The following is a 14,610-nucleotide window of genomic DNA, read 5'->3' on the forward strand; positions in this document are numbered from 1 at the left end:
TGTGCCATTATACTCCAGCCTGGGCAACAGAGCAAGACACCACCAAAAAAAAAAAAAAAAAGGGAGGGAGGGAAAGAGGGAGGAACAAATCCTAAAATTCATATGGAACCACAAGAGTCCAAATACCTAAAGCAATCCTGAGCAAAAAGAAAAAAGCTGAGGTATCATACTATCTGCCTTCAAAATATACTACACAAAGCTATACTTACCATATATAGCTATATGAGTCTGGTATAAAAAGACACATAGACCAATGGAATAGAATAGAGAATTCAGAAACAAATCCACGTATTTACAGCCAACTGATTTTTGACAAAGTTGACAAGAACACGCATTGAGAAAAGGATACTCTCTTTAGGAAATGGTGCTTGGAAAACTGGAGATCCATATGCAGAATGAAACTAGACCCCTACTTCTCACCCTATACAAAACTCAACTCAAAATGGATTAGACTTAAGTGTAAGACACGAGACTACAAAACCCCTAGAAGAAAACATAGGGAGAAATGCTCCAGAACATTGGTCTAGGCCAAGCTTGTCCAACTGAGAGGCCACATGTACCCCAGGATGGCTTTGAATGCCGCCCAACACAAATTCATAAACTTTCTTAAAACATGGAGATTTTTTTTTTTTTGGCAATTTTCTTTTTTAGTTCATCAGCTATTGTTAGTGTTAATGTATCTTATGTTTGGCTGAAGACAATAGTTCTTCCAAAGTGGCCCCTGAAAGCCAAAAGATTGGACCCCCCTGGCCTAGGCAAAGATTTTATGGCTAAGACATCAAAAGCACAGGCAACAAAAACAAAAATAGACAAGAGGGACTGTATTAAACTGAAAAGCTTCTGCATAGCAAAAGAAGCAATCAAGAGTGAAAAATTTGTTCAAAGGGAAAAAATGTTTGTTAACTATTCATCCAACAGGGGACTAATATCCAGAATACACAAAGAGCTCAAAGAACTCAACAGCAAAACAAAAACAACCCAAATAATCCCACTGAAAAGCGGGCAAAGGATCTGAATAGACATTTCCTAAAACACAACACACAAATGGCCAACAGACCTGAAAAAATGCTCAACATCACTATCACAAGGGAAATGCAAATCAAAACCACAATGAGGTAGCATTTCACCTGTCAGAATGGCTATTAGCAAAAGGACAAAAATTAACAATTGCTGGCAAGGAAATGGAAACTTATACACTGTTTGAGTGAATGTAAATTAGTATAACCATTATGGAAAACAGTAAGGAAGTTTCTCAAAAACTCTAAAAATAGAATCACCTTATGATCCAGCAATCCCACTCCTGGCTATTTATCCAAAGGAAAGGAAATCAGTATGTCAAAGAGATACCTGTAACTGATGTTTAGTGCAGCACTATTCACAATAGCCAAGATATGGAATCAATCTAAGTGTCCATCAACAGATGAATGGATACAGAAAATGTGGTTTAATATACAATAAAATACTATTTGGTCATTAAAAGAAAATAACATCTTGTCATTTACTATAACATCTATGGCACTGAAGGACATTATGTTAGGTGAAATAAGCCAGGCACAAAGACACATATTCAATGTTCTCACTCATGTGTAGGAGCTAAAAAACAAGTTGATCTTATAAAGGTAGAGAACAGATGATGGGACTTCAGAGGCTTGGTTGGGGTGGTGGTAGGAAGGGAAGGTGGTTAACGAATACAAACATATAGCTAGATAGAAGGAATAAATTCTAGTATTTGAGAGCACAGGAAACAATAATTTATTGTATATTTCAAAATAGCTAGATGTGAAATGTTCCCAACACAAAGAAATGATGAATGTTCAAGGTGATGGATATCCTAAATGCCCTAATTTGATTATTACACATTGTATGTATGTAACAAAATAACACATCAGTTTTTAAAAATGAAAAACTTTAAAATATGGTTTTCATTTTTATCAAAAATGCTTTTGGACTATTACTAAAACTGTATGTCTACGTATGACAAAAATTAATGTTTTGTGTTTTCTGTGGGAATGACCTTCACTAGACTTTGTAGTATGGCTTTTCTTTTGTTTTGTTTTGTGTTTTTTTGGATATTTATGCTGCTACCCAGAGCCGAGAGTTTTCTAACATCTTGGCTGGGCACAGTAGCTCACGCCTGTAATCCTCGCACTTTAGGAGGCCGAGGTGGGTGGACTGCTTGAGCTCGGGAGTTCGAGACCAGCCTGGATAACATGGCAAAACCCTGTCTCTACAAACCACGCGCCCCTCCAAAAATAAACAGATGGGTGTAGTGGTGGTATCTGCCTGTAGTCCCAGCTTCTTGGCAGGCTCAGGCAGGAGGATGGCTTGAGCCCAGCAGGTTGAGGCAGTAGTGAGCCGAGATTCCACCACTGTACTCCAGTTTGTGTGTCAAGGTGAGACCCTGTCTCAAAAAACTTAAAAAAGGATTTTCTAATATCTTTACTATCCAGGTCTACCATGTTATAGAACTGAGAACCTCAACCCTAAAATGCTATCTTTCCCCAAGTTTCAACAACAGTGTGACTCTAATTTTTAGGGCCTCTGTAGTCTTTTCTCAATTCATTAACTGGAAGAAAGATCTCCTAAAATTGACTTTTTCTTTGTATTTAGTTTATAAAATTGATTGCTCTTTAAATAAAAAAAAATTAACAAAGAGAGGAAGTCAATAATGTCAGAGAAACAAAATTTTGTATAGGATAGCAAGTTATAGTATACCATATGGCTCAGCAATAATCAGCATTTCCATAATCAGAATCCTGATCTAACCTTACAGTGTCTCTATATTAAGAAGATAGAGTAAAGGCTGGGCGCGGCAGCTAACGCCTGTAATCCCAGCACTGTGGGAGGCTGAGGTGGGCGGATCATGAGGTCAGGAGATCAAGACCACCCTGGCTAACACAGTGAAACCCCGTCTCTACTAAAAATACAAAAAATCAGCCAGGTGTGATGGCACGTGCCTGTAGTCCCAGCTACTTAGGAGGCTGAGGCAAAAGAATCACTTGAACCCAGGAAGCGGAGGTTGCAGTGAGCCGAGATCAAGCCACTGCAGTCCAGCCTGGGCAACACAGTGAGATTCCGTCTCAAAAAAAAAAAAAAAAAAAAAAAAAAAGACAGAGGAAAATGTTACCTGTGTGAAAGAAATCGAAACTTTCCAATTTCATACTAGAGGGAAAAAATCCTAATCAAAATGGCTAATGTATATCAGAAAACAGGAGAAATTTTGGTATGTACATTAACTGACAAAGTACCAATATCCAGAATACATAAAGAACTTCTACAAACCTATACGCAAAAGCCAAACTGAAAAATGGCCAAAAAAAAAACCCTTTTAAAACAATTCACACACATGAGAAATCAAATAGAACCCACATATAAGAACTCATACAATGGTGGTAGGATATGAATTGGCAGAATCCATCAGGAAAAATTTGTATTATCTTCTAGTATAAGATATACAAACCTTTTAATTCAGCAATCCCATGCCACTGTATATACTCTAGAAAAACATACATATGTGCACCAAGGTACATATACAAGAATGTACAGAGTAGCATTTCCTAGTAGTTAAAAACAACTAAAACATACGTCAACAGTAAATAAACTGCAGTATATTCATACAATGATTTACTCTATGGCAATGACAATAAACAAACTATATGCAAAACATGGATGACCCTTACAAGCCTTAGAGTGAAAGAATCACGAATCAAAAGATTGCATACAGTAATATTCCATTTATATAAAAGGCAAAACTACATTTTCTAGGGATGCATATATTAGCCAATAAATGCAGTAATAAAACCCAAAGAACAGTGATTACCATAAAAGACAAGGCAGTGGTCATCATTAGAGTGGAGAAAGAGGAATGTTTTCAAAAAGAGATACATGAGGGGCTCCCAGGTGGTTGTTATACAGCATTTGCTTCAGTATTACACTGTTCACTTATATTTTACACCCCTTCCTACATAACATTATATTTCACAATTAGAAAAAAATCAACAACAATTTTAAGAAAATATAGGATTATAATACAATTTGATTAGTCATATTGAAATATGCAGGTCAAATGGAAAGGTTGGTATCATCAGTAAATAGAAAGTATCATGAGACAACTTAGCGGGACTGCCCCAGCAGAGAGCACTGGACCTTGGGGTAACTTCCTGACACAAATCCAATCATAAATAGGATCAGAAAATGCACTTCAAAGCTAGCCTTGGGAGCCCAAAAATTCAGAGTTGAGAAGAAATGAGACTGAATGAATCCCATACTTAAGTCAGAGTAAAAATTAACACTTTAAAATATGTTACTACCTTAAAAAAGTTATAAGTCTGTGAAACCTGGGAATGTTGTTTATATATAAATCCAACCATATTACCTCTCTATTCTGCCAAGTACAAGAGATAATTTTAAAATTAGACATATGAATGGTTTCCAAGCTCAAAGGAAAATATTTTAAGACACACAAAACCCATACAGATACTAACAGCATCACAGCACACTTACTGGAATTAGGAGTTGTTCCAGAGCCAAATGCAGACTGACTGGGTTGCTGTCCAAACACAGGGGGCTGGCTACTGCTTGACACTGCCCCAAAAGTAGGTGGTGCAGGCTGAGAACCAGTGGGAAACAATGCTGTGGAAGATGATATAGATCCAAAGCCTGGGGGATTGGGCTGGCTGGCACCTTGACTTTGTCCAAATGTTGGGGTCTGGTTAGCACCAAATGCTGGACTGGCAGATGGTGCTGAGGGTCCAGTTCCAAATACAAAGGAGGATCCTGGAGGCCCAAAGAAACACTTAAGTCACCATGGTGGCTAATGTCAGATTATCCTCAAGAAATTTCTGTAAACCCACAAGCAAATGTCAAGCTTCTTTTCAGACTCTTACCTTGCTAACCAAATTCCATCAAGACAAGTTTTAAATAATGACGGAGAATACAACTCTACCATTATTTAGTGATACATACTAAATTCATATAAACAAAAACTGCAATTAACAACTACTCCACACCTCCGCAGCCAACAATTTTTGGTAAAGGAACATATCTCAGAATAATCTCCCACTAGAAATTTAATGTGTGCAGAAATTGCCTCATGATATGCATATATACATTGCATAATAAAGACTGATGTTTAATAAAACAACTTCCAGTGTCTGGCTACTGACAACTTAACATTTTAAAAACAAAGCTTGGGGCCAGGCACAGTGGCTCACACCTGTAATCCCAGCACTTTGAAAGGCCGAGGTGGGCGGATCATGAGGTCAGGAGTTCGAGGCTGGCCAACATGGTAAAACCCCATCTCTACTAAAAATACAAAAATTAGCTGGGTGTGGTGGCGGGCACCTGTAATCCCAGCTACTCGGGAGGCTGAGGCAGGAGAATTGCTTGAACTCGGGAGAGGGAGGTTGCAGTGAGCTGAGATTGCACCACTGCACTCCAGCCCGGGTGACAGAGCAAGACTCTGTCTCGAAAGAAAACAAAAACAAAAACAAAAAACAAAGCTTGGAAAAATTAAGTTATTACACTCCTACCACAATTAGAAAAATTGCTCCCAAGAGGTAAATATGTTAAAGTTGAACACAGAGTGTACATTATTCCACACAGTGAATAATTAAGACAACCCTGGTATAGATGACCAAAAGGTATTCCCACCATTTTGTGATAACCTGCTATATGTTATTTGCTAAGAATTGACACACTAATAAGTAAAGCCCATCCAATTACAATGCAATTTTTTCTTTTGTAAATGTACCTGCAGAGCTAGACGTGGTTGTGGCTCCAAAGCCGAAACCAGAGGTGGTAGTATTATTACTGCTGGCTCCTGGACCAAAGACAAATGGGGTGACAGCTGTACCTGTGCTAGATGTGGTTGCTAGTTTGCTATCTTGAGAAAACAACAAAGACTGAGAGGTGCTGGATTCAGCAGTGTTACCAAAGGCAGAGCTGCTCACAGGATTGCTGGACTGTCCAAACACAAAGGTAGCCACAGGTGGATTGGAGGAAGAGGTGGAACTACCAAATATGCCACCACCAGCAGAAGTGGCCGGTGCACTTGAACTAGAGGAACTGTTGTTCAAGAAACTAAAAGCTGGCTTTACTGCACCTTGATCTGTAAAACAGAAATTAAGCAACAAACATAAATCCTTAAGAATAGTCTCAGAAAGTACTTTTTCCTACCCTACAATTGCTAGAATTTTCCTACCCTAGAATTCGCTAGAAAATAGATTAAATTTTTTATATAGATTACTTCATCAAATGGACATCTGTTTATATTAGATTTTGACAAAGTCAAATACATTCGTCTTCTTTTATAGCTTATGGATTTTATGCCTTTCATAGGAAGGCCTTTGGCATTCAGGTTAATACAAAATACCCCTCGAATCCAAATCTAACTGGATACTGTAGTTCAATAGCAAGCTTAGATAGTGGAAGATAGCTGTACTTTTATATGTTTTATTTTGCAATTTATATTACAGTATGTGGCAAAATCATAACTTCAATTTATCTAAATGGATAGCCAAGTTTCTCCACAGCATCAACTAGTACAGCCTTTGTGCACTAATTTGCAATGCTGTCTTTATGACACACTACATTTCCTAAAATGCATATACTTGTTTCCTCTACTGTTATCACTAGACTGTTTTAATTATTATAACTTTATACCATGGACTGATATTAGTAGGACAAAGCTGCCTGTGTGCCTGCCCTTCTTCCCAAAATTTCTTGTGTGGTTTCCTTTCCATGTGAATTTTAGAGTAAGTTTAGCTTGTCAAGCTCTACAAAAATTCCCCTAAGAACTAAAATTATGGGAGGAGGAAGGGAATACCTTCACCCAGCAAAAAGTATGCCTTTTGTATGCCTTTTGTGTTCTTTTAGTTATGTGGCATGTTACAAGTTCTGCTGCTTTTATAAAATACAAGTTAGAAATGTTAGAAAAAAACAAATGAGATATGCTGATTTGAAGAAAAACTTTTGATTTTTATATGGTGATTCTGAATCCAGCCACCTTATTGAAGATTTTTTTCTAAACTATTCCAATAATCTCTCAGTTCCAATACTGCACAGTATCCAGGGCTGGTCACAGTATGCTATGGGCATTAGTATGACTTACAGAAAATGGAACATGTTGGCTCACTTTCAAGCTGGCTAATCGAAGAATGGTTAAGAGCGTCTACCATAGCCTGGTGTTTTCATCATCAAATCTGATTAGACCCTATCATGTTTTTGTTGCTTTGCAAATAATATGTAATTTTAGTTTTGATTTTGTCTTTATATTTCTAAGTAAATACATGACAGACAGAAAACTGCTCATAGCTATTTGTTGAATTCCATACTTTTTAAAGGTTAATTTTGAGTGTTTCCAATTTATTATTCAAAAGTATTCATGGATATTCAACTTTTGCATTTTTTGCACATCTAAAAACATCAGTATTTTGCCTTTGTGTTTGTGTTTTTTTGTTGTTGTTGGGTTTTCTTGAGACAAGAGCCTCGTTCTGTTGCCCAAGCTGGAGTGCACTGGCCAATCTCTGCTCACTGCCATCTCCACCTCCGAGGTTCAAGAGATTCTCGTGCTTCAGCCTCCCGACTAGTTGGGATTATAGGTGTGAGCTATGGCACCCGGACTGTCTTTATATTTAAACATATTTGGCTAGTAATAGAATTCTAGGTTCAAGAACATTTTCACTTTAAGGGCACTGTTCTCTTTTTAGCATGTGATGCTGCAAATTAGAAGATGATGCTAATCTGATACCTGCCTATTTGTGGCAAATAGCTTTTCTCTCTGAAAGCATTTGGGGTTTTCGCTTTGGTGTCCTAAATTTCAGTGATCTTTGCCAATAGGTAATTTCCATTTTTAAGATCAATGTCTTTCTTTAGATCTAGAAAATTTTCTTCTGTCACTTCTTTGATATTCCCCCAAAACTTATCTTCTAGGCCACTCCTATCCCAAAGGAACTTGTGGATCTAACTTAGATCACTCTTTGTACTTGTGCACTAAGTTTGGGGAAATTCTAGTTCACTAATCTGATTTCGGCTATGTTCTTCCTGCTATTCAGCCCACAGAATGACTTTAATATGATCCACCAACAACCATGCTTTTAACCTTTAAGGTGCTATGTCATTTTATTCGCCAGGACTTTAGCTTTCAAAATCTCTTGTTTTCTCAGGATTAATTATATTTGTTGTCTATGTTTCTTAATGTTTGATGAGGACTGGTTATCTGTAACTATTTGTAAATAAAGGCCTTCCCATAGATTATGGTAGAAAATACTTCATAAGCTAAGAATCTTTATCTTCCAGGTAGTAGATACCAATTCTGATTATAAAAGCCCAAATAGAAGAGAAAGACACACATAAATATGCACTATATTGAGCTTTGCATTACTGCTGCATTTCTCAGAATTAGATCCACAGATGACTTCATCAGAATCATGAGGGTTTTAAAGAGCGGTTCAAACTGAAAATCCTAGGTTCCTTCCCAAAGAGTTCTGTATTTCTCAACTATGTTCAGTGTAAACCATTACTTGACTTGCTGCATCTGTCAAGGCAACTTGTAAAACGACAACTTGTAAAAAATAAATAAATAAATAAATAATAATAATAAAAAGTTAATACTTACCAGCTGTAGTACTAGTTTGAGCTCCAAAGGCAAAAGTGGCTTTTGCTGGCTGTTCAGATTCCTTCTCAGATGGTTTTGTCATACTAAAACTAAATGTGGACTTTGAAGAATTCTCATCTTTGGTTTGCTCTGAATTCCCAAAGGAAAACACTGGTTGACACTTTGGCTCTTCATTGTCAGCTTTCTTCCCAAAAACTAGGGAAGTAGAAGTGACAGGCTCTTGCTGTTTCTCTTCTGTCCTTCCCAAAACAAACACTGAGGCAGATGGCAGAGAGGCAGGCTCCATGTTGCCAAAAGAGAATCCTCCTTTGGTGGCAGGCATTTCTTCTTTTTTAGCTTCTGATGTCTTACATGTGAAAGGAGCCACTGAAGCACTCTTGGTTTCTATGGTTCCAAAATTGAAGCTGCTCTTCTTGTTCTCAGAGGTCACTATGGTGTTAGCAGGAGCAGGGGTGGAGTTAATAACACCTGTACCAAAGCTAAAACCTGCAGAGGAAGATTTGGGCAGTTCCTCTTTCTTTTCTTCCTGTCCAAGATTAGATACCCCAAATTGAAATGGAGTTAAAGAAACTGGGTTGCTTAAACCAGAAGAAAGTCCAAACTTAAAATTATCATTCTTACTATCTTTTTTAACTTCTTCGAGCTTAGATTCCGATGAAACTCCAAATTTAAAATCTCCTATTGGTTTAGAAAATTTAAAGCCTTCACTCATGGGGTTTATAGACCCAGAATCAGATGACACACCTATTTTGAATCCTCCCTGATCTCCAAATTTAAAATTTCCAGTGCTTGTTAAAGTCTGAGAAGGCCCAGAAGGGGATGATGGGACACCAAATTTGAAGGATGAGGAGGCTGCTGAGTTTGAAGATGAGGAAGATGTGTCAAAGCCTACAAAAATATAAAAGACACCACATAGACAATCAATGTACTGATCCTCTCAAACAAAATGTAAACACCGTGAAAGCCAAAGAAACATAGGAATAACTTTGAAAGGGCCTACTTTGAAGAGTATTACCAGCAGCTGTAAACATAATCCAAGGTGACCAATATTTAGTCGGTATGAGAATTATATCTCAATCCTCACAACTATCCTGACATGCCACTTTTCATTTATCAGACTGGCTGAGATAAAGTTTGATAAAGTTTGTACTGGCGATGAGACTGGAAGTAACAGGCTACACATTGCAGGTGGGTGTATAAATGAGCACAAAACTCATAGAGAGCAATTTGTCAATAGTTACCGAAAATTACAAATGCACCTTTGACCTTGCAATTCTATAGCTGGAGTTTGTTTTAAAGATAAACTCACAGACACGCAAAATGCCATGTGCAATCCAGGCAGCTATAAACGAAGAAGGAAGAACAAAGATGTGTCCAAGATAATCCCTGATAAAATCAAAGGGGCAGAAAGGGAGTGTGGTATACAGACTTTTCTAAAAAGGTAAAAGGAAGTAAGAATATATAGGAGTATGTATGTTTGCCTTGGATGGGCATAAAGAAACTGAAAGATTTACAAGAAACTAACCACAGTTACATTTGGAAGTGGGAGGGAGGGTGGAAAATGAGACAATGCAGAGAAGAGCTTGAACCTTGTCACAATTTCTTGATTTTTAAATCTTGTGAATAAATGTGTTATTCACTCAAGCATTAAAAAAAAAAAAGGCAACAGAAAAACAGAAGAATTACATAGTTGAAGCAATGTTTATGAAGTTAAACATCAGACTGGGCGTGGTAGCTCACGCTTGTAATCCCAGCACTTTGGGAGGCCAAGGCAGGCGGATCACCTGAGGTCAGGAGTTCAAGACCAGCCTGGCCAACATGGCAAAACCCCATCTCTACTAAAAATACAAAATAAATCAGCCAGGCATGGTGGTGTGTGCCTGTAGTCCCAGGTGCTTGAGAGGCTGAGGCAGGAGAATTGCTTGAGCCCGGGAGGTAGAAGTTGCAGTGAGCCAAGATTGCGCCACAGCACTCCAGCCCAGGCAACAGTGAGACTCCACTTCAAAATAAATAAAGAAAACAGGCTGGGCGCGGTGGCTCACGCTTGTAATCCCAGCACTTTGGGAGGCCGAGGCGGGCGGATCACGAGGTCAGGAGATCAAGACCACGGTGAAACCCCGTCTCTACTAAAAATACAAAAAATTAGCCGGGCGTAGTGGCGGGCGCCTGTAGTCCCAGCTACTCGGAGAGGCTGAGGCAGGAGAATGGCGTGAACCCGGGCGGCGGAGCTTGCAGTGAGCCGAGATTGCGCCACTGCACTCCACCCTGGGTGACAGAGCGAGACTCCGTCTCAAAAAAAAAAAAAAGAAAAAGAAAACAGAGGAGAGCAGAGGAGAGGGAGAGGGGAGAGGAGAGGGAGAGGAGAGGGGAGAAGGGAGGGGAGAGGGGAGAGAAGGCGGAGAGAGGAGGGGGTAGAGGAGCGGGAAGAAGGGAGGGGAGAGAGGAGAGGAGACAAGAGAAGAAAGAGAAGAGAAGAGAGAGGAGAGAAGAGAAGAGAGCAAGCATTATACTGACAAGATCAAAGTCTTGGTTTCATAATGCTTTTCTGCAGCTGAGGAAATTAGAAATGAAGTACTTGACCTACTACTTCAAAACAAGGATCATTAAGAAGTACTAAAGTATGGTGATTACCACACTACAGGTAGAGAATAGTATAAAAAGGGGAGCATGAATTAACAGCTACAGAAAGAGATAAAATGAACCAGAAAGCACAAACTTCTACACTTAAATGCAGTGTTTTTTAAACTGCTAGTTGTATATCATTAATCATCAATTAATTTAGCAGGCTGCAACCAGCACTTCTCTTTTAAAATAAAATAAAACAGAAAACACCAGGGAACCTTACACCTACCAGAGGCAAGTATTATTTTGCAAAACTGATTTCAGTCATATAGATATATACGCTGTGCAGGTGATGGCTCACAATATAAAAGGTTTATTCCTGACTTTTGGTTTGAAAGCTAATTACAAAGTAGATAAAGCTGGGTATTATTTTTGTTTAATTTGTATAAATTTAAGGATTACCAGTGCAATTTTGTCACATGGATATGTTGCCTGGCAGTGAAGTTTGGGCTTTTGGTATATTCATCACCCAAATAATGTACATTGTGCCCATTAATTAATTTTTCATCATCTACCCCCATCCCACCCTCTCACCATTCTAGGGGTCCACACTCTGTCCACTGAGTACACCTTATTTAGCTACAACTTATAAGTGAGAAGATGAAATATCTGTCTGTTTCTGAGTTGTTTCAAGACATTAATCCTCACACATTTTCTCCTTGCAGGCTTACTCTTTTACAGAAGACGTGAAAAATCCGGCCCCCAGGCCAGGCGCGGTGGCTCATGCCTGTAATCCCAGCACTTTGGGAGGCCCAGGCAGGTGGATCACGAAGTCAGGAGATTGAGACCATACTGGCTAACATGGTGAAACCCCCGTCTCTACTAAAAATACAAAAAATTAGCTGGCGTGGCGGCGGGCTCCTATAGTCCCAGCTACTCAGGAGGCTGAAGCAGAATGGCGTGAACCCGGGGGGGGCAGAGCCTGCAGTGAGCCGAGATCGTGCCACTGCACTCCAGCCTGGGCGACAGAGCGAGACACCGTCTCAAAAAAAAAAGGAAAAATCTGGCCTCCAGATAGTTTAGGATTAATTACTTTGAGGGAGTCTTCCTTTGTACTTACACAGTAAAATATTAAAAGTTCTTTTTCTGGGACCTACTTTGGGAAACCAAAGCCACAGCCTATATCACTTATAATTTAGAGGTGTATTCCCTGTCAAATAAAAGTCAGTAAGTTCGTCTGGGCGTGGTGGCTCACACCTGTAATCCCAGCTACTTGGGAGGCTGAGGCAGGGAATTGCTTGAACCTGGGAGGCAGAGATTGCAGTGAGCAGAGATTGTGCCCCTGTACTCCAGCCTGGGCAAAAGAACAAAACTGTCTCAAAAAAAAAAAAAAAAAAAAAGTTCACCTAAGGGGTTAGCAGTTAAAAACAAAAAATAAAAACTCTCTGAGGCTCAATGACACAAGAAATTTTTTTTCCCAGCTGGAGAAAAGATACCTCACTGTTGACAAGCAACTAATATGACCTGACAACATTCAGAGACAGATATAACTAAAACATCTCAGGATAATCTCATTTTATATTAATTTTCAAGAGAGAATGAGTGAACACTGAAGCTGTTCTCAAATACTTCATTTTTAAATGGCCTTACAAAAAGGCGCTTTACCATCACCTTTATTTTTATTTTTTTTGGCCTTACCTTTAAACCCAGATTTTGTGCCTGGCTTTGCACTTTCACATGCCAAACATTTGGTAGAGTCTGCCTTATTCTGCACTAGGCACACTTCACAGTCCCAGCTTCCCTCAGGTTTCTTGAACTTTTCCAATCCTAGGGAGCCTCCAGGAGGCAGAGAGACAGGTACAGTGCTGCTACTTGAAGTAGGTACTGAACTTCCTAAAAACAAAACAAAACAAAACAAAACAAAACAAAAAAAACGGGAGTGGGGGGAATTCATGAAAATTTTAATTTACAATATGTCAGTATCTTAATGACACTAAGTTTAAGTGTTCAATTTCTAATAATATTTCCTATTAAAACACAGAATGTGCCAGAAATACAAACAATTGTTCATATTTACATTGTTTAAAAAAAGAATAGACCTCTCAGATTTCTTTTAACCTTATAAATGAGCAGCTCGTAATCACCTTGCTCACTGGTGAGCTCCCCCTTAACCACATGTTTGAACTGCTGTGGTTTAAGAAAAAAAATCATGCTCACAAATTAGGGGCTCAAAGACTAAATTTTTCTTAAGAATCTTTTTCAAATTTCTTCAAAACAGCAAGCATTCTAAGACATAAGATGTAAATTGTACGCAATATCCTAACATATAAAATACATAGCCACAGACCACACGAATTTCAAGATCTGAAAGCATAGATCTCTGCCTCTGAATGAGTTTTTGCATAGAAGTGCATCTACTTCACATCCACTTCACAATCTAACTTGACACCTACTACATTCCTGACATTTCTGTTACATGCTAGCCATTTAACAGACATTTATTAAGCATCATAATATACTTGGGTTCTGGGGACATTAAAGATGAATAAAATGTTGCTTAACTTGTAAGATGCTCATGGTCTTAAAGGGGGAAAATAAAAGCACAGTAGCACCATCACCAAGTGACAACCTAAAACAAGTGTGCAAAGAAGGAAGAAATGACTAAGAGGCAGGAAAAGGATACACAGGTGACAAATCTTAAGCAAAACTAGCATGTTTGTGGGAGAGGTGGCACAGGAAGAATGGCTTGGTAAGGCCCAAAATATAGTGCTGACAGTGAAGCCATTCATTCTGGTATTCCTACTTCTCTAGATGGCCTACAACTGTTGCCACCTCTTCCATAGTTACCTAAATGATCTCTACATTTTATAGGTATGATCTCTTCCATCTTGCCAACCAAATTGCTCCCTGGGGTTCCATCTTGGCCCACTGTCCTCTAAGCTCTCATTTACTGCAGTGGTTTTTAAATCCCAACAAAACAGTTTCCTAATCTACACCTGCAATCTACACTTCTGAGCTTGTCACTGTAGTCTCTTAGTTGGTGACTCCACTGTCTACTTGGTTAGCTTGGCTGGATACTCCTCCTCCTCTACATTTTTCTCAAATCTATTTCAATCAATTTCTGACTCTTCTACTGCTATTCTGGTTCATGAACACCCCCCCCCATTACCCCCATCACTAACCCATCTCTTGCTTGAATAACAGCCTTTTTATTGAGACCTGATCTTGTTCCTTTGAAATCCATCTTCCTCTGAAGCAACCACTGCCATGTAGTTTTTGTTTTTCCTCTCTGGTTGCAGGTTTTTAAAAGATTAACTGTTCAAAAGCTTTATTCCTGCCACTCCCTGTAAGTTAGTGGACTTTCATTTCAGGCCATCTTTTCTATTCACTCAACTCTACTCTCATGACTTCAAATACCAAAACTATGGACT

General features: G+C 38.9%; 1 protein-coding gene across 3 annotated transcripts in view; it reads right to left on the reverse strand.

The window, feature by feature from the left end:
• Nucleotides 1–14,610, reverse strand: part of NUP153 (nucleoporin 153) — a 95,257-nt gene that overhangs the window by 5,204 nt on the left and 75,443 nt on the right. For all 3 annotated transcript variants that reach the window (XM_030816426.1, XM_003263547.4, NM_001308667.1), the window contains 4 exon segments: nucleotides 12,878–13,072; nucleotides 8,618–9,505; nucleotides 5,753–6,109; nucleotides 4,504–4,776 (listed from right to left, as the gene is read on the reverse strand). In XM_030816426.1, coding sequence (XP_030672286.1) covers nucleotides 4,504–4,776; nucleotides 5,753–6,109; nucleotides 8,618–9,505; nucleotides 12,878–13,072 — 1,713 coding nt within the window.

Source organism: Nomascus leucogenys, chromosome 8 (assembly GCF_006542625.1).
Source record: "Nomascus leucogenys isolate Asia chromosome 8, Asia_NLE_v1, whole genome shotgun sequence".
In the NCBI taxonomy this organism is placed as follows: domain Eukaryota; kingdom Metazoa; phylum Chordata; class Mammalia; order Primates; family Hylobatidae; genus Nomascus; species Nomascus leucogenys.